Here is a 26,460-nt window from a genome sequence, read left to right as displayed (position 1 = left end):
TGCTTCATGCTCTCGTCTGGACCTGGAAAAATTTATTAATTTTGCTTCCAATTTCCGCCCCTCCATCATTTGCACATGGTCCATCTCTGACACTTCCCCCCTTCCTTGACCTCTCTGTCTCAATTTCTGGTGATAGACTGTCCACCAATATTCATTACAAGCCTACCAACTCCCACAGCTACCTCAACTACAGCTTCTCACACCCCGCTTCCTGTAAGGACTCCATCCCATTCTCTCAGTTCCTTTGCCTCCGTCGCATCTGTTCCGATGATGCCACTTTCAAAAACAGTTCCTCTGACATGTTTTCCTTCTTCCTTAACCAAGGTTTTCCACCCACGGTGGTTGACAGGGCCCTCAACCGTGTCCAGCCCATCTCCTGCGCATCCGCCCTCACACCTTCCTCTCCCTCCCAGAACCATGATAGGGTCCCCCTTGTCCTTACTTATCACCCCACTAGCCTCCGCATTCAAAGGATTGTCCTCTGCCATTTCCGCCAACTCCAGCATGATGCCACCACCAAACACATCTTCCCTTCACCCCCCCGGTGACATTCCACAGGGATCATTCCCTCCATGACACCGTGGTCCACTCCCCCATCACCCCCTACACCTCAACCCCCTCCCACGGCACCTTCCCACGCAACCGCAGAAGGTGCAACACCTGCCCCTTTACTTCCCCTCTCCTCACCGTCCAAGGGCCCAAACACTCCTTTCAAGTGAAGCAGCATTTCACTTGCACTTCCCTCAATTTAGTCTACTGCATTCGTTGCTCCCAGTTTCCTCTACATTGGAGAGACCAAACGCAGACTGGGTGACCGCTTTGCAGAACACCTTCGGTCTGTCTGCAAGTATGACCCAGACCTCCCTGTCGCTTGCCATTTCAACACTCCACCCTGCTCTCATTCCCACATGTCCGTCCTTGGCCTGCTGCATTGTTCCAGTGAAGCTCAACGCAAACTGGAGGAACAGTACCTCATCTTCCGACTAGACACTTTACAGCCTTCCGGACTGAATATTGAGTTCAACAATTTTAGATCATGAACTCTCTCCTCCATCCCCACCCCCTTTCCGATCCCCCCCTTTTTTTCCAATAATTTATATATATTTTTCTTTTCCCACCTATTTCCATTATTTTTAAATGTATTTCCATCCATTGTTTTATCTCTACCTTTTAGCCTATTTCGATCCCTACCCTTCACCCCACCCCACCCCCACTCGGGCTATCTGTACCTTGCTTGTCCTGCTTTCTACCCTTAATTAGCACATTCCTTAGATAATATCACCACCTTCAAAACCTCTTTGTCCTTTTGTCTATGACATCTTTTGGCTATCTCCACCTATCACTGGCCCTCTATCCAGCTCTACCTGTCCCCCCCCCCACCTAAACTAGCTTATATTTCACCTCTTTTCTACTTTTACTTAGTTCTGTTGAAGAGTCATACGGACTCAAAACGTTAACTGTGTTCCTCTCCGCAGATGCTGCCAGACCTGCTGAGTTTTTCCAGGTATTTTTATTTTTGTTTTGGATGTCCAGCATCGGCAGTTTTTTGCTTTTATCTTTTTGCTTTTATGAACTGTAATCAGTTTGGAATCTTCTGGAACTGAGTATTATTTTAAAATTGATGTTAAAATACTGCAAAAGGTGGCTGCCAAGAGCCATCTGACTTAATCTATGGATTCAAACCACCACACTGTCTCGAACCGACTAAAAGACACCTTCCAGATCAAGAAGTGTCAATACCCATATCCTGAGACCATCCAGAAGAGATTTCCTGACCTGAATGGGTCTTTTTCAGAAATGAAGACAGTGATTGTCTCAGACGCCCAGGGTGAATGTCTGCACCCAAAGATCCAGGTTGTGGCTAATTAATTTAAGCCCAGCACCATGTTTGGAATGGAGCTGTGAAGGACCATATGCTAAGGCAGCCATCTTGACCTGTGCTTTAAAAAAAGGCTTAAAGTGTTGTCTGCAGAACACAGAACAACAACTACAGAGTCAGCAGAAAGGACAGCAACATCTGCTGCGTTAAAAACTGGAGACAGCAACATCCAAGCCTTTTCTTTTTCAAGTCCACCAGTGTAGAGAAATAATCTCCTGGTAATGAGACTACAAGTAACTAAATTTGTTACCTGCTGAAAACCTATCGCTTCGAGGAAATCCTGCAACAATTCTGATATACAACTCGGCTATTGAATCCACCTAGACTACCCTTCAGGAGTGAAAACTCCTTCTTCACCAGGCCTGCAACACAAGCTTTTTTTCAGGATGAGTCAATCACGTGGATTACGAACTATTCTTTAGTTTATAACTATTTCCTGTAATTGTATTTTCCTCAAGCATGTGTGTAAGTGGCTGAGTGAGTGACGTAGCATTAGATTTTCAGGGTGAACGTGTGAATAAATAATCCTCTTTATTTAAACCCATGAAAAACTTGATGGTTATTCAAATTGACCACATACTCAGGGGTTAAGAAACACACACTTCTTCCTTTTCAAAAACACACTGATTACAGATGGTAAGGGAAGGGAACAGGGGTTTCGATTCGCTATCATCCATGCCTGGAACAATATCCTCCCAGAGCTGTTGGGGAAAAGGTAACTTGAATTGATGGATCTCCAAGAGAACTTTGTAAATGTTACCATATTTTCTTTAAATCAGCATTTTAGAGAGTTTATTTTTTGTAAAAGGCACTTCCATCACCCTTTTCTTCCCCTTTAGATTTTGTTTCTCACGCCACCTATTTTCCCAACACTGATCGACATGAAATACGTCATTCTCCCTCTGAATGAACAAACAGCTGAGACTAAATTGTTGCTTTATCTGAAACTTTTCCATCACCTCTATGTCTATGGTAACTTCATTGACCAAAGTGGTAACTGGTGGTAGCTAGTGGAAGAGTGAACAATATTGCGACTAAAATGACTTGATTCCCTGTATGGCAAATTAATGCAAAAATGCAATAAGAAAAAATATGTTACCTTACTTCCTTCAACTTCTCTTCAAACGTTTGAAATTAGGTACCAATCATCTGTATCCTAGGACCTAGAATCATTGGAAGTTTCTCATTCTCCTGACTGCCTGCTTTAATGCTAATAATTTAATAATACCAAATATGGACCATCCACATCTGTATATCCAAAATCCACATCAGTGAGCCTTTCACAGAAGAGGTAGCATTACATTTAATAAAACGTTGCTCTAAAATTAAAATACTGATATTTTAAAAGTGAGCTTTATTTTAAGTCATCAGGAACTGTTCTACTCAGAACTTGGCCACAGCAGGAGACTCCCAGAAGGACAGCAGTAATGCAGCAGAAACGCTTTAGGGATGTCCTGAAGAAGTCAAACATCCCCGACAACTTTTTGGGACTGGGAGTCCCTGGCTTTTGACCGACTAAAATGGAAAAGGCTCATCCGGGAATGCACCGAAGATATCAAGAGACTTCATTAGGAACAGGCAGAGACGAAGTCCAGGCGTTGGATGGAGCACACAAACCTCCAAACAACCCACCTACCCAACCCTTCAAGCACCACCTGCCCACATCTGCACATTGTGCATTGGACTTATCAGCTGTCTCAGAGCTCATCAAACCAAAGTGGGAGCAAGCCATCCTCAATCCCGAGGGACTTGTCTAAGAAGAAGACAGCACTGGGCAATTAATGAAGACAACTGAGTGAACTTGACACAAAATGAGTGGAAGACTCATGGTGTGAAAGGCAATGCCACATGATTTCATTTTATGCTGTTCTTGTTCCAGACCTGTGTTTAGTCACCTGATTCCTTCACCTCCCAAGAAAATGGACTTCATGGGCGATAGATCATGTGCATTCATTTGCTAGAGAAGGACATCTATTTCCAGATAGTAAATCATCATAGACGTTGTCAGGAATGATACTTTAGTTTGCTGAGGTTTCCATTGGGAAAAGAAAATTTGATTTGCGATGTGGAGAGCAAAATGTCTTTTTCCTATCTCAGTAATGAAGATCTTCCATCTGCCCCTGCCTCTACATGACTAAATATTCCTTAATTCCACATCATATTTTTACGACATGAAGATCAAAGTGGATTTTTCCCAATCAGAATAATCGTTCACTGCAAACAGTAAAAACAAGCTTGAATTTACAGCTGTATTGGATAATATAACCTGAGTTCCATGTTTAAGCGCTGTACCGAGAGACAGTACAAGTGCCTACAGCTTGCATGTTGGACTGGGGAGAAGGGAAACCGGGGAAGTTACACGGCTGCTTAATTACCTAGGTAATGAGAATCTAATCAGGCAGCAGCATTAATGAATTACGATAATGTGAAAATCACAGAAGATTTTGTACATTGTTTTAATTAGCTTAATTAACCACAGTCTATTTGGGCACAGCAGAAGTGTGTACATTTATATCCAGCTCCAGAACTGTAGAAACACCATCCTTTAAAGGCACAAGGTTTTTGCTAGATTTATCATTCTCACAGGGTTGGAACAAAACAAAAATAAGTTATCAATTTTGCAGGCTATTTCTAAACTAATAATCCCCACTAATAGGCCAGGATTTTGCCCTTTGTCAGGTGGGCTCGGCAGGGGCGGGCGGGAAGGGTTGGGAAGCCAACCGCCGTCCGTGATCGGGGCCGGACCACATTTCACCCTGGCGAGCCAATTAAGGCCTGCCCAGTGTTAAATGCGCACTGCAGTGCTCAGCGCTGCCTGTGTTGGGGGTGGGGGTGGGGAGGGGAGGACGAGTGGGGAACTTTGCGCATGTGTGCAAGTGCGCACAAAAGCTCCCTGAGGCACAGAACTACCTCAGGGAGCTGAAGATATAAAAAAATCAAAACTAAAGACTTTTAAAATGTTACAGAACATGTCCCTTCATCTGGCTCTGTCACATGAGTAGGGGCATGTTATTAATGAAAAGTTAAAACTTTTATTTTATTTTTAATTGCTATAGGAAACCTCGGCCTGAATTTTCCCATCGGCGATTTGGGGGCGGGGCCCACTCGCCGACGGGGAAATGACGCGGGATGATGTTGGGAGGAACTCCCGACGTTATCCCGGTCCCTTTAAATTTTTAGGAAGGCAGGCGGACAACGAAATCAGCCCACCGACCTGTCAATGGCCAAATGAGTCCATTGACAGAGTAATAAAGATAATTAAAGACCTGCCCGTCCAACCTTAAGGCTGGTGGGCAGGCTAGGAGCCCCGGCGGGCTTCTGATAATACATGAAACCTCATCCACTGGCGGGATGAGGATTCATGTATGTTTTTAAAAGCTTTAATATATTTTATATGATATTTATTAACATGTCCCATCATGTGTCACATGAGGGGGACATGTTAATAATTTTTTAATTTTTCTATTTTTAAAGTTTTTTGGACTGTCAGTAATCTCCCTGAGACAGCACTTTGCCTCAGGGAGCAATGCGCTCTTTCGCACGCATGCGTGAAAGAGCGCACTCTGACAGTTGGGGATTCCCTCCCCACCCCCTGCACAGGAAGCGCATAGCGCTTCCTGTTGGGTGGCCCGCCCACTCAAAATGGCGGCGGGCCCCGTTTCGGTGATGGGGGTCGGCTGTCCGCCCACCACCGAGCCGGTGGGGCCCGCATGCCCACCAAGGGCAAAATTCTGCCCTCATCTCACTGGTGGATGAGGTTTCCTAAAAATTGCAAAGGCCGCTTGGCCTTTTCGCCTGCCCACCAACTGTAAGGTTGGATGGGCAGCGAAAAATTACATTTAATTGGTACTTTAATGGCCTTAATAGGCCTGTTAATTGTCGGTGGGCGCGCTGCAAACTCCCGTGCACACTCGCCGACTGAAATATCACGTGAGTGCGCGATGACGTTGGGATGCTCGCCCGACATCATCGCGCATCATTTTACACTTGGGTCGAGCGCACGCCTGCACAACGAGGTAAAAATTCTGGCCATAGTTACTGTCTAATTCAATGTTGAATCTCCCATTTTTTAACATAAAAACTTGACATTTGGCTCAATTTTTGAAGACTTTGATTTTAAAGTCCTGCTTTTATAAGAATAATAACCCACTGAATATGCAAAATGTTGCTTTGTTAACTGTTACCGGCCCACGCACACACGTACAACATCTTGGCAGAGGTCAACGCGTCTTGCTGTGAATTTCTGGTGATGTCAGCTGAAAGAATGAGAATTTCATGTGTCGTTCACCCTTGAAAGAGCTCCTGTAACTCAGCTTCATTAGGGAAAATGCCTCTTTGTTTATTTCTTTCCAACATATGCCCAAAATATTATTACCAAGATACACGGTTTGGATTTTTTTGATTGATTTTATTTCTGCAGGGATTTGATCATACTGTGAGAATCTTCTTGTGGCAAAATGGCCAAGAGGATAGTGGGTTCAATCAGCTCACCTTTCCCAGGGCCATTTTTGTGCCAAGCCATGCAGTCATCTGAGCTTATAGCCTAAACAATATGAGGAAAAGTTTGTAGTTAAATGTATATTGCCAAGCTGCCAGTGAGTTTTTAGGAAATATATTGTTCTGATCATTAATATGTTTTTGGATGCCTGGTAGGCATTCTTTCCTCAGATGATCTTTATCATGCCCAATTTAAAATTCCAGTCATACAGACTGTTGCTTTCAAACTTCCAGTTTCCTGTTAATTGTTCTTTTTGCACAAAAGTGCATGTAGAGATAAGGTTTCAGAAAGCTTATACAAAAAATTTGTCACCAGGTAACTCAGAATGATAGCTCAAATAGCTTGTGTTCACTGGAAGAGAGGTTGTATAGCATTAGGCTGCTTTGAGCCTCAGGGATCCCTTACGTGTCTTGATTATAGACTCAAATAAAAACAGCAAATGTCAAATACCTCAGTCTCATATTAGAACAGCTTCTGTCAATCATATTTAAACCGTCTCTTTTTCTCTGTTACGTTTTACTTCAGGAATGAAAAATTAACGTAAAACATTTTTTTCTTCCTCCTTTGTTTTATGATGTCTTGTATTCCCCACCATCTCAAAATTTGATTGACATTGTTGAACTTATTTTCCTTCCCAACTCTATACTTTCAGTCAACTCATTAACATATGTAATTTGCTGCCTCTCTTGTGACAACACAACAGGTCTTGGTGCTACCAAAAGTGCTGTGGAATTGCTTTAGATAGATTTCAAGCCATAGACTTTATGTTCAAAATGACTGGCAGGCATCAAAATCAATACCCTAATGTTTTTTTTCCATTACTACACTGAAGGAGATTAACCTTTCAACTGAATTCTTTAGTTAATACACAAGATGTGTAAAACCACTAACCAGATAGTGATACACAGCCAAATAGATAGGCAGGTTTTCAGACTTAATTTAAAATAATGAAATCTGAGTTTCCAACTCAGTAAGGAAATAAATATCTTTAGTGTCCTCTCTTTGTACCCCATGTGAGCTTTTGGAACTGTGTCATCCTGATCATCTGTACTACAGTAATTCATTTACTGGGGATCCTGTTTCTGAAGCATTTTGAATACCTTGAGATCAGTGACTGGTCGATTTTGAATGTGCAGCATGAAATTGACAAATAGATTGTTGGGAAAGAAATATGGCTATTTGAAACTGGGAATGTTTGGAATAAGGAGAAGCTGCATAGTTTTGGTTAATGTATTATCTGACTGGTTGGAAGCCACAGAATTTTGAGAATGTGCTCTGTAGCACAAATGATGACAGCTGCAGATTTCCTGGTACTATTAAACAACATAGGGAATCACAAAGGGAAGATATCCTTCAAAGTCAATGAGATGAATAAGCAGCTCAATTGTTGTTAATTGTTAATTTCAATTGTTAATTTCTATGTGTTTTTAAACCTTTCAATTTTAAGTCCTTTTAGAAATTAGCAGTTTTACAGTTAAAAGAAGAAAATAATTTAGTGTTAGTTTTATATACATTCTCAGAGAGAGTGTTGTGGAGAATGGAACGCTTCCTCAACCACTGTCAGCTTCTTACACTCTCAGATCAGAATCAGAACAGATTCGATGGAGAGCAAACCTCCCTACTGTGACCCAGCAAAGGTCCAAGCTCAGAAGGAGCTTCCAGTGGGACTGGAAGATCCCACCGATGTGAGGGGGGAATATTCTGGCCAAAGTCACTGCACATGCCCACTTGTTTTCTCACTCTGCTTTATATTGCACTACACGGAAATGTCCAGACTATTGTCCTTCTTGAGGTTATAACCAAAAAGTACCAAGGCTTCTCAAAGATATCTACATTGAATTACACAGAATGTACAGCACAGAGCTCAACATCTGAACCAAACTGTTTGTAATTTCTGTTTTTTAGATATGGCAAACTTCGAGAATAGTGAAAAACATCTAAGTGTCTCCCAGGGAAATGCTGCAGTTGTCAGGGCACCAAGAATTTCTACCTTCCCCCGACCCCAAGTCACATGGTTCAGAGATGGCCGGAAAATCTCACCCAGCAGTCGCATGTAAGTTTTAACAAGATGATCTTTATATTGCATTTTTGAAATTAAAGCTACATTAATGTTATATTAAATAATTACATTACTTTTTTAAAAAAATAGGGATTCAATCTTTTGGCTATGTCTGTTAATTGGGCCCAATTTAAACTCAATCAAAATCCATTCACTTACACAGAGTTAAAGTCAAGCTTTATGTCTTCTTCTGTTTGAATATTGAATGCTGGTGGCATTATTAGGACAAGTTACTGAACCTGTCAGTATGAGAGAGCTGAGTAATATTCAGTGAGATGCAGTCATTAACCCAGCTGTGCTTCAACTTCAATTGTTTATGTTAATTCAACTCCCTCACACTGTCAAGACAAGTGAAAGCATGTTAATGATAATTTCTGGTAATTGTGTGGTTTTTAAAATCAGCACAAACGGTGAAACACTTTTTAAATGTAACTTAATTATTTAAAAACAGCTGCTCTTTCTCTCACTCCAGGGAGGGAGGAAGTGTAAGAAATGGCAACATATAACTAAATATAAAATTATTTTTTGATTAGCTAGGCTACTGTAAATCCAAAGCATTTGTCTTGATTATTTAACAGAAAACCATTGCATAACATTATTTAGGTTCCTGGCATCTGTAGTAGAAAATATGGATTAATTGAGGTTCATAAAAATGCATGGTAGTAAAACAAGTGTTGTTTACAGTCCCTCTAAGGAGATGGAAGTGAAGTATGGTACTATCTCTTTCTCCCTAACACATTGCCTGCAGAAACTGCAAAACTATTTCTTTATATATAAAGTCATACATTTAGTGCCTCGTCCTTTCATTATCATCAATTCCCCTGCCAAATACTTTCCAGAGGATCACTGGTAGAATTCCAAACGTCAGTGGCTAATAGCTTTCCATGACAACCCTGCTTCAATTGTTCCTGATGTACGTTGAATATTGAACTTGTTTTTTCTCTCAATCGTGTTTTTGTGTTGCATTGATTTTTAGGGAGCTTTATTTGGATGGTAGCTGCATTTACTGTTGATATCCTGTTTTAATGAGTTTTTCTTTCAATGGTTCGGCATTCTTTTTTGTATTACCTTTTGCGTTTATTTCCATTCAGGATAGTAAGCAGCCTAGCAGATTTTAATGACATGGGCAATATGTACTTTTACACCACTGGCTTTTGAATATGTATAAATCCATAACTTCAAAGTAGGCTTGCATTTAAACCTTCTTAAACTAAGTATATATATAATAAATATATACTTTTAAAAAGGGGTGTTTCTCTTGCAGGTGATTGAGTGCAGTGCATGTTCTCTACTGAACAATGCACAGGTCTTCTATCCAGATTCATGCACCAGAGTTGAAAAGGGAACGAACAGTTTCCACAGTGATCATGGATCATTTGCTATAACCACTTGCTTTTATTGTTTCCATTTTATAACCAGTTTTGTAGTGCATATTGGACAGGAATAAGAATGCGTTGCTAGTTAATGAAGTGAGAGAGTTGAACATTCTATTTGCTAGATATGACACTGGATTAAGTTAAATCTGCACCCTAAGAACCACCAAAGCCTTTCCCAGAGAGAAATTGAATAAAAGTTAATGCTTCAACTCCCTTGACATGACAATTTCCAGTCATTCCTGTGTTTTTTGGAGGAAGTCTCTGGCAGCATGTGGTTGCTCCCAAATTTACATTTAGAAATAATACCATACTCAGAATGATGGAGCCTCAGTTACATGGGCTGATGTACGCACTGCTTGATTTTACTTGCTGGCTGAATGTTGTATTGACGCAAAGTTTGCATAATTCACTACTAGAAATAGAATGGTCCATAAACATATGTAACCTCCATCAAGGAAACCCTTGTGGAATGAATCTTGATGACTTGTTGGGTGTATGTATCATCTGCTGTGTTGCTGAACCACACAGACAAGCAAGGCCCCGCTTTGAACCTTTGATCTAACCTGAGTTAGCTAAGCAGGAGTGCTACATAGCTGTGGGGTAGAATTTTCGGGTTGGTGGGCGGCCGTGATTGGCGGGCCCAGGAGCGGGTGGGGAACGGGCCGCCACCCACAATCAGCCCCTGACCGCAATTTCACACTGGCTGGCCAATTAACGGGCAGCCAGTGTGAAAGGCGCGCTGAGAAGCTCAGTGCTGCCGAGGTGGGGCCAGAAGGAGGGCGAGTGCTGAAGTCAGCACAGGCGCTGGGGAGCGCGGAAGGAAAGCTCCTTGAGGGCAGAGAGCTGCCTCAAGGAGCTGACGAACTTAAAATCAATAAAGACAGAATTTAAAATTCGGAAAAATTGTCCACGCATCAGGATGAGTCCCCTGTGCATAACCTGGAGGTTATAAAAATTCTGTGCATCGATTTTTAAAAAATTTAATTACAGAAACCTCATCCTGCCCTTGGATGAGGTTTCCTGAAAAATGTAAAGGCCGCCTGGCCAATTCACTCTGCTGCCAACCGTAAGGTTGGACTGGCGGCGAAAACCCCCTGTTACTTGATGCTTTAATGGTCATAATAGGCCTCTTAATTGTCGGCGGACGCGCTGCCAACTCTCGCACATGCCTGCTAACCGAAGTATCGCACGAGTGCGCAATGACATCAGTACACTCGCCCAACGTCATCGCATGCTATTTCACGCTCGAGTGTGTCGGGCGTGCGCCCGCACATCAAGCAGAAAATTCTGCCCCTGGTATTTGTGGGCAGGGAGAAAAAAAAGTCACCTAGGAGTTCACTGTGGTTGAGATCCATTGACCTCTGCTGGAAAGTTTATGAAGGGGCATGGGATGAGAACGGGATTAAATTCAGCTTTGATGCACCTATGGTCAAATATACTGATTGTAGTAACACTCGAATAAAGACTTGTGTCAGGCATGGGAAGGCTGCTGGTGTCCATGGAGCCATGTGCCAGTGAGAGATGGTGTCTTCAGGAGAATAGAAGAGCAAGTGGGAGAACGTTGAGGCAAAAGATTCAAAACAATTCCTTAGGCAGATGGAGGGCTAAGCAGGTTATCTGACCAACCAACATAGTTTTTGTAAAAATGCTGTTTACCTTCGGGTTATATTTTATTCAACAACAACCACCACCATGAACACCTTTCTATGTAGTTATTAACTACTGTCTTGAGTTGTTTGTCTCCCTCATCCCGGAAGTTTGTTTGAGAAGGATTTGGCCTACGATTTATTCCCCTATCAATATCCTGGGTGTTACCATTGACAAGAAACTGAACTGGACCAGCCAGAGAAATATTGTGGCTACAAGAGCAGGTCAGAGGCTGGGAATTCTACAGAGAGTAACTCACCTCCTGACTCCCCAAAGCCTGTCCACCATCTACAAGGCACAGGTCAGGAGTGTGACTACTCTCCACCTGCCTGGATGGGTACATCTGCAACAACACTCAAGTTTGACACCATCCAGGACGATGCAGCCCACTTGATTGGCACCCCATCCATCACCTTAAACATTCACTCCCTCCACCAACGACACACAGTGGCAGCAGTGTGTACCATCTACAAGATGCACTGCAGCAACTCACCAAGGCTCCTTCGACAGCACTTTCCAAACCCACAACCTCTACGACCTAGAAGGACAAGGGCAGCAGACACATGGGAACACTGCCACCTGCAAGTTTCCCTCCAAGCTACACACCATCCTGACTTGGAAATATATCGCCGTTCCTTCACTGTTGCTGGGTCAAAATCCTGGAACTCCCTTCCTAACAACACTGTGGGTGTACCTACACCACATGGACTGCAACGATTCAAGGCGGCAGCTAACCCACCACCTTCTCAAGGGCAATTAGGAATGGGCAATAAATGTTGTCCTAGCTAGCGATGCCCACATCCCATGAATAAATAAATAAAAGGAAACTATTTATGTGAAAGATTACATTAAATGCATTTATACATCACTGTAACATTGCACGTCATTAATATTCTCAGGAGCTTAATGGAAAGTCTCAGATAATTCTGACTAGAACTCAGATTGTAATTTGAAAAGTGGTGTCAAGTACCTTGCGTGCTGAAAGAATTTTAACAAAGGCATACAGATTCCGGGAAAATTTAATTTTTGCATAGTTAAACTGAGACTGTTAAATCTTATCAGGTCTGCACTCTATAGAGAGAAAGAGGTGCAACATGACAAAAAGAATTTTACATTAAAATTATCAGGCTGTTGCAGACATCTGCCTTTGTTAAGCTGTCATTTTACCATGAGAAGTGTGAGACAGGCACTGCTGCCATAATTATCAGCAGTTGCATTCAGGCCAAATTATCCAACACTTTGTACAGTGCGAGTGCTTTGTTCAGCATTACAGCATTATTCAACTTTGTACTGTTTTCCCCTTGCAGATGTGTGTGTGTGTGTGTGTGTGTGTGTGTGTGTGTGTGTGGTTATCAAGCTGGAAAATGGAAATTTCCATCTACTGACAATATAAAAATCTCTAGTCAAGTGTGCTAAATATCAAACAGAGTGTAGTGTACTACCAACATTGACCTGTGAAGACGTCCAGCCAGAGAAGAACACGTCTGATGGTACCAATTTGACACTTCCTTTGCACATGCATGCTTGCTTGCTTTCTCTACATTTGTAATTTTCTGAATGAAACAGTTGACTATATTTTGACATTCCAGTTTACAACCAAAACTGTCCCAATTTGTTGCCAAAGGACATTGACAAACAAGAAAGTGAGTGGATGCTTGATAGAAGACATAAAACATTTTTTCCCCTTTATTCCCACATCAACAGGGAGAATGTAGACTGGAAAATAAGTTTGACATTGGTCAAGACTGTTTAATATTCTGATGTGTCATCAATAATCTAAAGATGGAACAAATCAGATTTAAGGCAATTTTTTACCTACTGCTAATAAAAATGTTGGTTCAGAAGAGCAACAATGCACCAACTTCAATGCTCTGCTCTCCCTGTTTAGTTTCTTTCACTTGGCTCTGTTTTCCATAAATCGCAGAACTGGGAACATGGAGAACCACTGTACATAGTCAACACAAGATGCCAGACTTAGCAACTGGGTGGTATATGGATACTGTACAACTATCATGATGGGAGCCTCATTTTTAGCCACCCAGAAGTAAACCCTGTGAACCTAGCAATACTTTGTAAGGTTCACAAAAAATAGGTCCCATTGCTACTGGAACAGTAAAGGTTGCATCAGATGCACTTTACGAACATGGAAGTATATCACATTTAGATGTAAAATGTGTAGAATCATTTTAAATTTGCCTAGTCTGTGCTTAATAGGTCTGATTTTAAATTCTATAATAAACAAGTTACATTAAGTGGGATGATAATCACTTCACGTCACTGTAATGCTCTAAAGAGTCTAGTTCTGCTGAATTTAAATAGACAATTAAAGATTATTAAATTGAAGTTTTTAATGGTAATTAGTCCTTAAGTAATTACCCAAGCTCCCGCCCACCACCACTTCCAATCTATAAATCTCACACCACCTTTTTCAAATGCAGCAGAACTCTTTTTTTATATTGAAATCATTCCACATTTCTGATAAATGTTTTCAAGAGTTAGCTAATTACATTTAATGATTGGCATTTTTACGAAATTTAGAGCTCAGCTAATTTAAGTTACATTAATAGACATTTAGTTACTTTTACAATGTTATGTAAAAGATAGCTGTATCACAAGGCAGGAAACGAACAGTATAGCTGAATAAAATGCTGTGGCTCTACGATTTACAGTGACCTGCTGATCAGGACATTGCGTCCTGAGGCCTCATGTATTGCCACATATGGGGGATTTACTCTGATATGCTAGCTATAATATCTTGGTAACTGGAGTGAAATTAGTTAAGTTGATCATTTAAGTTTGAATCAGAATGTCAGACGAATTAGTTTTCAAGAGCAATTGAAATAAAATTCCGCCCAAAGTGTTGAAAATGTTCCAGCAGATGAGTGTCTAAAATGTAGAACCAGTTCAAAAAGGAAGTTGTTTTTACATTATCAGATTAGCAACAAGGAACTGACTTATTGTTGCACTGTCAACTTCTCAGCTGGTCCTCCTTCTGCCCCTGTCACCAGTCCATCTACTGGTTCCAAAGGAAAACATATCTGATGTGAACAAAGAATCTCAATGTGGCCCTTACACCAATTATACTGACTTGTTCATCCAATATAAATACATTTTATATAAAAAAACAGCTCAAATAGAACCATTTTTTTCTGTCGTACTCTTGGCTACATGTGCACATTTGATTGAGGCTTTCTTCTCTGGCCACCAGACCTTCCTTGATGATTGCAAGAAGTCCATGCAGGCAAAAGTCACATGCAAGAAAAAAAAGGAAGACAGAAAAATAGTGAGGTCTGCAAGGCAGATGTGAAGGCTGGCCATGGCACCATGGTACAGGAAGCCATCCAAGTGAGGGGAGCAAAAAGGAATGTAGTGTTAGTAGGGGAAAGCATGGTGAGGGGGATTGACACTGTTCTCTGCAGCAAAGAGCAAGAGCCCTGCTGGCTGTGTTGCCTGCCCAGTTCCAGGGTTTGGGACATTTGCTCAGGGCTGGAGAGGAACTTACAGTGGGAGGGGGAGGAACTTACAGTGGGAGGGGGAGGATCCAATTGTCGTGGTACATGTAGGTACCAACAACCCAGGCAGGACAAGGAAAGAGGTTCTGCATAGTCAGTACAAAGAACTAGGCACCAAATTAAGAAGCAGAATCTCAAAGGTAGTAATCTCTGAATTATTACCTGAGGTGTGTACAAATTGGCAGAGGGCAAATAAGATTAGGGAAATGAATGCTTGGCCCAAAAACTGGTGTGGGAGAAGTGAGTTCCAGTTCATGGGTCACTGGCATCAGTACTGGGGAAAGTGGGGGCTGTACCGTTGGGACAGCCTACACCTGAACCGTGCTGGGACCAGTGTTCTAGCAAGCTGCATAACTAGGGAAGTAGAGAGGGCTTTAAACTAAACAAGGGGGGTGAAGGATCATGCTTGGCTGGATGTAGCAAATCAAGGGGTAGATTCAAGGCAGGAGAGCAAAATAATAACATGGGAAACAAGGGTCAGAGATTGGTAGGAAGGGGCAGAGAGAAAAAACCTAAGAATACACCTATAGTGAAGACTAAAAGACACAAAGATAACAAAAAGACAAATCTTAAGGCACTGTATCTGAATGCGCATAGCATTCATAACAAAATAAATGAATTGATAGGGCACATTGTTATGACACAGCTGATGGTAAAGGCTGAGTTGTTCAAATCCCAGAGGGAAAGTTGCAACAACTGTCATAATCCATTTTTTGCAATTCTTATACTCCAAGTTGCAGACTTTGAATTCCATAGAAATAAGACTACCGAGTCTCGTGGTTTTTATATAAAACTAAATTAAACACTTATTAATTTAACAATAAATTAACAGAGACATGGCTACAAATTACTACTATAATAACTTTTTAACAAATCCCCAAATTAATCACCCCCAGATAAATCTCCACTAAGGCAGTAGTAGCCCATAGACTTTAAATAGACACCAGGCAAAGCACATTTGACCTTACGAATTGCAAATGAGGTTCCTTTGCAAGTTGGTTGGAGGCATACAGGCTGGTTAGGTCTTAAATGCCTCTATCTTACACACACAAACTCCTTTCTTTATATATCTAGCTTTCCCTTTGAATGTAAATTTTCCATTGTATCACTAGGTCTTTTGAACTTCAGCTCTTCTAACATAAAACCCCTTTCATAGCACCAATTTTATTAGTAGGCTGAAAAAATAAACACATTGTTTGGCTTCTTCTAGCTAGGTGCAAGATTTTACCCACAGTCTTGAAATAGTTTATTCAACAAATGCAAATGAACACTTTACCTTACTGTTCTCCTTACTATTCACCCAACTAACATCTCAAAACTACTATACATCAAAGCAACCAGACTAACTGGCTTTAATCCAATTAAGACACACAGGGCAGGATTTTCCCCCCATTGGGGCTGAAGTTGAAGGGTTAGGGTTAGGGTGCACTTCCGATCGGCGCCCCTGATTAGGGGTGCGACGCCATTTTAGGTGGGCTGGCCAATTAAGGCCCGCCCAGCGTGACATCCACACAGAAGCGCTGTGCGCTCCCTGTGCGGGCGGGGTGTAATCCCAAAATCGAAACTCATCTCCCTGAGGCTTAGTGCAGCCTCAGGCAGATCGCCTCTAAATGTCAAGAAGCTAAAAATAGAAAAATAAAATTTCCCTAAGATGTCCTCTCATGTGACACTGTCACATGAGTTGGGACATGTCCATAGTTTTTACAAAAACTTTATTAAAATTTTTAAAAACCTACATGAAACCTCATCCCGCCCGTGGATGAGGTTTCATGCTTTTTCTAATTCGCGCTGGGGCTCCTGGCCTGCCCGCCAACCTTAAGGTTGGACAGGCAGGTCCTTTAGTTACTTAACTGACTCTGTCAATAGTCTCAATTGGCCATTGACAGGTCGGAGGGCGCACAGCTGATTTTGCTGCGCCCCCGCCTACCTGAAAATTTAAATGGGGCGCGGTGACATCAGGAGTTCCGTCCGACGTCACTGCACATCTTTTTACGCATCAGCGAGTAGGCCCCACCCCCGTTCACCGACGCATAAAATCCTGCCCATACAGACACACACCTAGACACGGACCCCCACTAGAATTCTATTTTAAAAAATAATTTCCAATAACATTATACACATTAATATCTCTTCATCGCACACATTGAAGTAAATAAATATGATCTGATAGCCATTACAGAGACATGGCTGCAGGATGACAAGGATTGGATCCTGAATGTTGAGGATTATGTGACATTCAAGAAAAATAGGAAACTAGGTAAAGGTGGAGGAGTAGCACTATTATTTAAGGATGGCATTGGTGCAATAGTTAGAAATGACCTTGGTTCACGAGACCAGGATGTAGGATCGGTTTGGGTGGAGATGAGGAATAGTTGAGGAAAAAAGTCACTAGTGAGAGTGGCCTACATGCCCCCTAACAGTAATCACTGTGTAGGACAAAGTATACAAGAAGAAATATTGTGGGCTTGTGATAAAGGAATGGCAAGAATCATGGGTAATTTTAATCTACATATAAACAGGAAAAATCAGATTGACAGTGGGAGCCTGGATGAGTTCATTGAATGCTTTTGAGATAGTTTCTTAGAGCAGCACGTTCTGGAACCAGCCAGGGAGCAGGTTATATTAGACTGGGTATTGTGTAATGTGACAGGATTAATTAATGATCTCAGAGTAAAGGCACCCCTAGGTAGCAGCGATCACAATATGATTGAATTTTACATCCAGTTTGAAAGGGAGAAGAGTGGGTTTAAGACTAGTATTTTAAACTTAAACAAGGGCAACAATGTGGGCATGAAAGCTAAGCTAGCTGAAGTGAACTGGGATACGAGGCTAGAGGATAGATCAATAGAGAAGCAGCGGTAGACTTTTAAAAGTACATTTTAGATGACTCAGAATAAGTATATTCCTACTATAAAGAAAAATTTTAAGGGGTGGACCCACCATCCATGGTTAACTAACGAAGTTAAGGAAAGTATCAAACTTGAAGAAAAACCATATAACTGCAAAGATGAGTGGCAGGTCAGATGATTGGTCAGAATATAAAGAACGGCAGAGATTGATTAAAAGGATAATCAGGAGAAAGAAATTAGAGTATGAGAGGAAGCTGGCTAGAAATGTAAAACAGGTAGTAAGAGTTTCTACAGGTATTTAAAAAGTAAAAGACTAAGTAAAGTGAGTGTTGGCCCTCTAGAGAGTGACAGTGGGGAATTAATAATAGATAATAAGGAAATGGCAGATGAAATGAACAAATATTTTGCTTCTGCCTTCACTATAGAGGATACAAAAAAAATTCCAGTAATAGCTGTAAATCAGGAGGTGGATGGGAGAGAGGAACTTGCTGAAATTAGAATCACTAGGGAAGCAGTACTGAGCAAACGGATGGAGCTGCGGGCTGACAAGTCTCCGGGTCCTGATGGACTTCATCCAAGGGCATTAAAAAAGGTGCCTAATGAGATAGTAAATGCGTTGGTGTTAATTTTCCAAAGTTTGCTAGATCCTGAAAAGGTTCCATCAGACTGGAAAGTAGCAAATGTGACCCCACTATTCAAAAAGGGAGGGAGGCAGCAAACAGGAAATTATAGGCCAGTTAGCTTGACACCTTTCATGGGGAAGGTGCTATAATCGATCTGGGCACTTAGAAAAACTCAAGAGTCAGCATGGTTTTGTGAAAGGGAAATCATGTTTAATCAATTTATTAGAGTTCTTCGATGGAGTAACATGCACTGTGGATAAAGGAGATCCTGTAGACGTACTGTGCTTGGATTTCTAGAAGGCATTTGATAAGGTGCCACATCAAAGATTATTGTGTAAAATAAAAGCTCATGGTTTAGGGGGTAACATATTAGCCTGGATAGAAGATTGGCTGGCTGGCAGAAAACAGAGGCCGGAATTTTCCAGCCCCTCATGCTGACGGGATTCTGGCCAGAGAGTATGCATAAATGGGTCTTTTTCTGATTGGCAGGACATGACGAGTGGAGGCCCACAGGGGCCTGTGCTGGGGCCTCAACTTTTTACAATTTATATAAATTATTTAGATGAGGGGAACAAAGGCATGGTAGCCAAATTTGCGAATGACACAAAGCTAGGTAAGAAAGTTTGTTGTGAAGAGGACATAAGGAGGTTGCAGATGAATATAGATAAGTTGAGTGAGTGGGCAAAAATCTGGCAGATGGAATATAATGTGGGAAAATATGAAGTTGTTCACTTTGGTAGAAAGAATAAAATGGCAGAGTATTACTTAAATGGAGAACGGCTGCTGAATTCCGAGGTGCAGAGGGATCTAGGTGTTCTAGTGCGTGAGTCACAAAAAGTTAGTATGCAGGTACAGCATTAATTAAGAAGGTTAATGGAATCTTATCCTTTTTTACAAGAGGAATTGAACATAAAAGTAAGGATGTTATGCTTCAGTTATAATTGGTGAGACCACAACTTAAATGTTTTGTGCTGTTTTGGTCCCCTTATTTAAGGAAGGATGTAAATGCATTGGGGACGGTTCAGAGGAGGTTTACCAGATTGGTAATTGGAATGGGCAGGATGCCTTATGAGGAAAGGTTGGACAAACTGGGCTTGTTTCCACTGGAGTTTAGAAGAGGGAGGGGTAACTTGATTGAAGTATACAAGATCCTGAATGGTCTTGACAAGGTTGGTGTGGAAAGGATGTTTCCTCTTGTGGGTGAGTCCAGAAATAAGGGGTACTGTTTTAAAATTAGGGGTCACCCTTTTAGGACAGAGATGGAAACTTTTTCTCTCAGAAGGTTGTGTGACTTTGGAACTCTCTGCCTCAGAAGGTGGTGGAGGTGAGGGTCATTGAATATTTTTAAGGCGGAGATAGATAGGCAAGGGAATCAAAGGTTATCGGTGGTAGGTGGGAATGTGGAATTTGAAACACATAGAGATCAGCCATGATCTTATTTAATGGCAGAGCAGGCTCGAGGGGCCGAATGGCCCACTTCTGCTCCTATTTTGTATGTTCGTATGTTACTGAAGTTAATGTTAATATTATTGTTCCAATTCTACTATCTCTGGAGGCGCCAGAGAAAACCATTTCATCATAGGAATAACGGTGGTCCTACAGTGTCACTTGGTTTATCTTATGGTATAAGCACTGATTGTGTCCTGCCAACATCACCCTGACTTCAACAAGTTTTTTAAGGTAAATTTACAATTGAATAATTGGGCCATAACTTCTGAGCTCCAAGGCAGTGTAACTGGGGTGTACCCCAAAGATGCGCTGGGGAAACCTACCCCACCCTCCCACTCACCCCGGAGGTTCCCAGGTAAGAATTTCACGGCAAGTGCAAACTTCCCATGGGCAGTTGCCTTGCACTGGGAACCATCCAAAAATTGCGATTTAAATTGCAAACTTTGGATGAATCTGACTGCGTTACATGAATAGTTACCCAGATAAAGTTAGAAGCATTAAAACCACTTCTAGCTTCTGCGTGACTATTGTACTGACCCACTCTGACACCCCCCACAGGACTCCTCCCACACCCACTGAACCCCCATCGGACTCCCCCAACCCCTTTCCACGAACTCCTCCCAACCACGCCATGGGACTTCGGCCAACCCCCAACTACACCGCCCGCACCCCCCGCCGGCCTCAGCCCCCGGTCCCCCATCCGACTGGCTGGACACCCCCACCCCCTGACTGGCCGATCCCCCAAACCCCCTCAGCTGGCCGAACACAACCCCCCCCCACCCCTCCCCCCAACTAGCCGACCGCCGACTGGCCAATGCCCCCCCGCCAAACTGGCCGACCACCCCCCAAACGCATCCCCCACAAATTCTAACCAATTGCCTGACAAACCTACCTTCTCCCTGGCTTGACAGTGGTTGGACCTTTAATCTCACCTGATTTATGGCAGCCAGTGCCATAAAAAAAGGGGGTGTGGCCCAGAATCCGATTCTGCAGCACTCGACTTGAAGGCCTCAGGAGCACACTGCCCTGCACAGTTCTGGCCTGGCCTGAGTCGGAAGATTGGACATGACAAGATCGAAAAAAATTTCAAAGTAAGGAAGCAGGAATGGAGTGTCAATCCGACTCTGATTACCACTCCGCGGAAGTTCAGATAAGTGCTGATGCACAATAAAATGTTCCTTCATAATATAACTTCTAATAGTGAGCACACCATTTCTATTTCTATGTGAGCTAGATGCAAAAGCATTTCATCAGAGCTCTATCATATTGGTATAAAATATTTTTGTTTCGTATTTTACATCAAATATATTTGAAAAGATGTACTTTGTAGAAATTCTGATCCAAGCAGAAGGCAGTGGTTAGGTATTTGATATACAACCCCCACAATTTTCATAGTGTTTGGCCAGTTTTTAAAGGGCGCTTGGTTCAGGACCCCCCCCCACCCGAGGTGTCGTGAACCACACTCTGGATGAGGGAACCTTTTGAAAGGTAATTTCAAAAGTTCTTATCCATGACCCCCATGCCAAGAAATGCCCCTCTACCCACCCCCTTGACCCTTCATGCCAAGCCATGGCCCACCACCCACCTCCCCCTTGGCCCCTCATACCCTCCATGCCAAGCTGTGGCACTTCCATGCCCATTCACCCACTATATACTCTGTACCGAGCCAATGAACCCTTTGGTAACAATAGCATGTGTGAAAAAGATTTAAACAAATATCATTCATTCATAACTTTCTACTTTCTGGAAAAAAACTCACTTCACTATAGCCCTATAGAAGTGTCAAATCCAGACCCTTTAAAGTATCAATAGCAGAAACTTATTATGCATTGGTTGAGAGCCCAGGAATCCATTAAACTGTTGAAAAAGCTGCGTCCCACAGAAAACATTGCTTGATTGACAGCACTTGTTCTGTGATCGATTCTGTCAATTACACAATGTTTATTTACAAAAGACAAAAAGGTGTCATGTGCTTGCAGTTTCTTCTATTAATACATTAAATGGCCTAAATGATTGACACTTTTAGAAGGCTGTAATGAGAAGAGCTTTTTTGAAGGAAGTAGAAAGTTATGAATGAATGATTTTTTTTAAAGCTTTCTCACACATCCTATTGTTACTATAGGGTTCATTGGTTCTGTACAGAGTTTATAGTGGGTGAATGGGCATGGAGGTGCCATAGCTTGGCATGGAGGGAATGAGGGGCCATGAGGGGTTGAGGGAGTGTGAGATGGCATGGTTTGACATGGATGGGAAATGTGTGGGGGTTGAGGGGGGGTAGAGGGCTGTTCTTTGTTTTGCTCTCATTATAACAACTTGGAAAAGTCCCAGAGCACTGAGGCTGGCCTTTTAAACGGCCCGCCTTGGCACTTGGCATCCCCAGTGGCTGCCTCCGAACACTTTCCAGAGGTGGCAGGCCCGACTGCAGTCTCTAGGATGAAAATCCAGCTCAACATCACTGTGACTCCAGACCATTGTGCACAGAAAGAATGTAACCGTCTAAAAAGACAACATGAGAAGATTTCATTCTTTGCAAGCCTTCCCATTTTTCATTTATCCCCCCCGTTTGTCCCAACAGAGCTATTACAATGGAAAACACACTCGTCATCCTCTCGACAGTGGCACCTGACACAGGAAGATACTACGTCCAGGCGGTAAATGATAAAAATGGAGAAAACAAAACCAGCCAGCCCGTTACCTTGACTGTGGAAAGTAAGTGACATCGAGGCTGAAATTAACTTGTGAGTGACGAATATTCATCAATAAGTTTAATGATGAATGAAAAGTATTTCAGAAACCAGCACAACATCTACGTTAAATGAATGCTAAAATCACAGTATGTTACACCGAAGCCCATGTGAAGCATGTGTCAAGAATCCTGAAATAAAACATCACCTCAGGCTAAATCTAATCAATATGCCATATGATGAATGAAATCTTAAAATGAAAAAGTCAATACCAAGTGATACCTAATACAAAAATTCACTACTAAACCAAAAGTAAGGAATGAATCTGTTATCAACAGGTGGCACTCATATTTGTCATTAATCAACCTTGCATTAATATCTCCGTAATTGACCTATACATGCAAGATAGTAATTCTTGGATGAGGAATTAAAAAGTGACTTCCAGTCAATGAATAATGCATAAAGATTGTATTGACTGACAGTGGGATTTTTAGAGATGGTATTTTATAATACTGTCAACAAAATCACCTTGATGATCTCTTAATTTTTTTTTGCATAAATTGTATTTACATGAAAAACATAATCAATTTATTGTTAACATCATATTGTCTGTACCAGAGGATTAATAATTTATCTGAGATCTTTGTTATCCACATGTACTTTAAGTAGATTCTATCCTTCTGCATCAAACAGATGTATTCATACAGCCTCCAATTCAACACAATCCTCTTAATAATCAGTGCTATTTATGGTGTTTTGCCATAAATCAATAAGTAGTGCAATGAGGCATTTCAGAACCCTGAGCGCTGTTAATTAAAGTGGCCAGCTCCCCACTGGTAAATTATAGGTGAGGAACAGAAAATTTAGCAGCAGACTAACGATTGTGGATAATGAAAAATCAGTTCACCCTGACTCAAGAACCTAACTCTATAGGTGGAATATGAAGCAATTATTGACAGACAGGATTGAGCAGGTACTCCTAAAAAAAAATCTGGTTATACACCATTTTGATTTATTTTTGTTGACAAAATTAAAGCCTTTCATGAATTAGCACAGTTTCCTCTTTTGATAGATGGGATTATAATATACTAAGCATTTTTATCTATTTCAGGATTCTTTTTTCCTAATAAACCAATTGCACAGACTTTTTTGATTGGTTAAATTTTAAATGAAACTGAATTAAAATTGACCAAACAGGAGAAAGGAGTGTTGAAGATTTAACTTTTTCCATTGTGATTTTGCTTAGTGGCTATTCTGTAGGCGTGTATCGCAGGTTTACTTTGCAGAATAATAAACCTGTCTCTTTTGAGAAATCCAGTGTAGAATGTGTTAGAGTAAAACAGAATGATTGAAAATTAATATGACAAATGAATCCCGGAATGACACCTTTCAATATGTTACTTTCTTCCAGCATTGTTTTTTGTTATATAATTTATTTTTACCAGGATGGGATTGCAATGTACTTCTACTTTCATTTTTTTTAACGCTACTTCTCATTGCAATAGTGAAGAGTTCTTATATGGGCAGAAAATTTAAGGGTAATGAAAATGAGGTAAGGTTGTTGAAGGTTGTAAAAGTTTTCATTTTATCTCCTCTCACACATTGGGAAAGATATCTGTGAAAGTACCTTCATCTACCGTTGTCACTGCTCATACCCAGTTTATACCAGAAGCAAGCTAAGAAGCTATTGTTGTACTAAGACAAACATTTAACCCTTTTTAAAAAAATAAATCATTAATGAAGGATACCTCCAACCTACAGAACATAGTGAAGTACGGGGAGAAATATATTCCTTTGTTATTTCATAGATTTTATTTTTCGTGTCATCTGATTTCAGTTAAACTGACTTTAGAATCAATGACCTGCATTTCAAATGAAATCCTTTGGAAATGAAAGAACAGTGATCTAGGAAGCAATCAATACAAATATTTTATTAATGTAGTGGTACTCCTATAATGTTGAATTTCAAATTGATTGCATATATGTGGCATTACTTGGCTTTTTAACCAACCAGGTTGACTGCAGTTCTGTAGCTGTGACATTTACTTTAGCCCTTGGCTTACTAATCTCAAAGCACAAAATGAGGTGAAGAATTCCTGCCTATTCCTTGTACTCTTCACTAAGTTATGAATTTTAAAGAGCTCTGAGCTGGTCTCCAGATTTCAAATGATCCTGTCAGCTTCCTGCAGAATTTAATTTGCAGTAAATCTCCACAGACTGACATAACAGTTTAGTATTTAAGGTTTGTTCAGACAAATCTGCGACAGTCAAAGTTCATCTCATCTAAAGGCATCATTTGTTCTTTGTTGTTAAGTATTTAATAACTGTGATGCACAGAAGAATCATCCATTAATGTTCTTCCAACCTGAGGAAAATTTTATAAAGACTCGACCAAGCATATGTCGATCTGGAAAGCCAGTACAAGTTGACAGAGCCCAAAAATGCTAGCAACTCAAAAGCAGCCATGAATAAAAAATAAGACACGTGAATGCAAGTGTATCTCTGAAAGTACAGCTGGTAACTTTAAAATTTGGATAGATCTAATATGTCATTAAGTAACTGTAAGCCTTGAAAGGAATGCAAATATTGAAGGCACAAGGTTTATTTCTAACTATGTGTTCTCTTCTCTCTCAACAAAGAGAGCTGACTTCTCTCTCTGTCTTCTTTCCAATGATGCTTTAAGCATTTGTTCCCTCCTTGCACCACTGTGCCCATCAACATGCTACTAGATTCACCGGCACCCAATTTCCAAATGGTGCTGTTGACTTACTCTTGCTCTATAAATGCTGTCACTGGCTTCTACTTCCCCCCTCACAAATGCTACTGGTTTCTGTCTCTTATCTTTGCAGATAATGGTTTATCTCTCTCACTTCAAGTGATGCTGTTAAAGGTGTCACCTGGAGCTCAGTAATAGCAACCTTGCCTCTGACTCCGAAGGTTGTGGGTTTAAGCCCCACTCAAGGGCTTTAAGCACACAGTTGAGGCTGATGCTTCAGTGCAGTACTCAGAATGCTGCATTATCTGAGGTTCAATTTTTCAGAATAGTAATTAAACTGGGGCCATGCCTACTCTCTCAAGAGAGCATAAAAGATCCCATGGTCCTTTTCCAAGAGGCATAGTTGGCTAATAGTTGTCCCTCAACTACCATCACGTCTAAATAAATAATATAATGGTTATTTTTGTGTAATCTGCCAGAAAAAGAAAAGGAAGAAAAAAGATGAAATTACCATGATGTCCATTGTATGATACCATAACCCTGCATCTTGATGTCACCATGCAATGACCTGTTTCCTCTGTCACGCCTCTTGTACATCACTTAGGAACCCCTCACACAACACTTCTAAACGTGAACACGTAACAATAAATTACTGGCAATAAATATAAAGTCGTGTCCATTAATTTAAGGCTGTACTATAATCTTAATTTTCAGTTGATGAACAGTTTAAGCTTTATTGAAGAGTCATGGTGTCAAATGACTACTAAGTTGAGTTACTGTCTTATAATTTACTGCCAATCATCTATTATCTTCCATTTCCCATAATGAGAGGTCTTATCCTCAGTTCGGCTTTTGAGGAAGTTGTTAAGCAGGGGGAAGAGGGTGGAAGCAAGAGTGGTCTATCCTTAGAGCATACCTACACCAAAGCAGAGAGGTAAACTGGCAGATGCTTGTAAATAGACCTTATAGGTAGTGAAGATTGCATGGCACAATGAGATCTAATGAGGTGGGAGAAAATAACTTACCAATCACAGGGAATGGAGAAAAATACAGTTTGTTTATTGTACTTATTTTATCAAATAAATTCACCTTAGGCTAAAGGGATAACAAGTAAGTGGTTCTCAGGAGAACAACAAATGACAATAATCAACCTCTTTCATCAACAACT

The 26,460-nt window shown here is 41.2% G+C and overlaps 1 protein-coding gene across 1 annotated transcript in view; it reads left to right on the top strand.

Moving 5' to 3' along the window:
* sdk2b (sidekick cell adhesion molecule 2b) overlaps nt 1–26,460 on the top strand; it is a 981,988-nt gene that overhangs the window by 572,895 nt on the left and 382,633 nt on the right. The window contains exons 4-5 of the mRNA XM_078571006.1: nt 8,283–8,430; nt 22,468–22,601. Coding sequence (XP_078427132.1) covers nt 8,283–8,430; nt 22,468–22,601 — 282 coding nt within the window. The remainder of the gene's footprint in view (nt 1–8,282; nt 8,431–22,467; nt 22,602–26,460) is intronic.

Source organism: Cetorhinus maximus, chromosome 24, assembly GCF_964194155.1.
Source record: "Cetorhinus maximus chromosome 24, sCetMax3.hap1.1, whole genome shotgun sequence".
In the NCBI taxonomy this organism is placed as follows: domain Eukaryota; kingdom Metazoa; phylum Chordata; class Chondrichthyes; order Lamniformes; family Cetorhinidae; genus Cetorhinus; species Cetorhinus maximus.
Note: the sequence above shows the minus strand (reverse complement) of the source record. Positions and strands in the feature narration are given on the sequence as shown.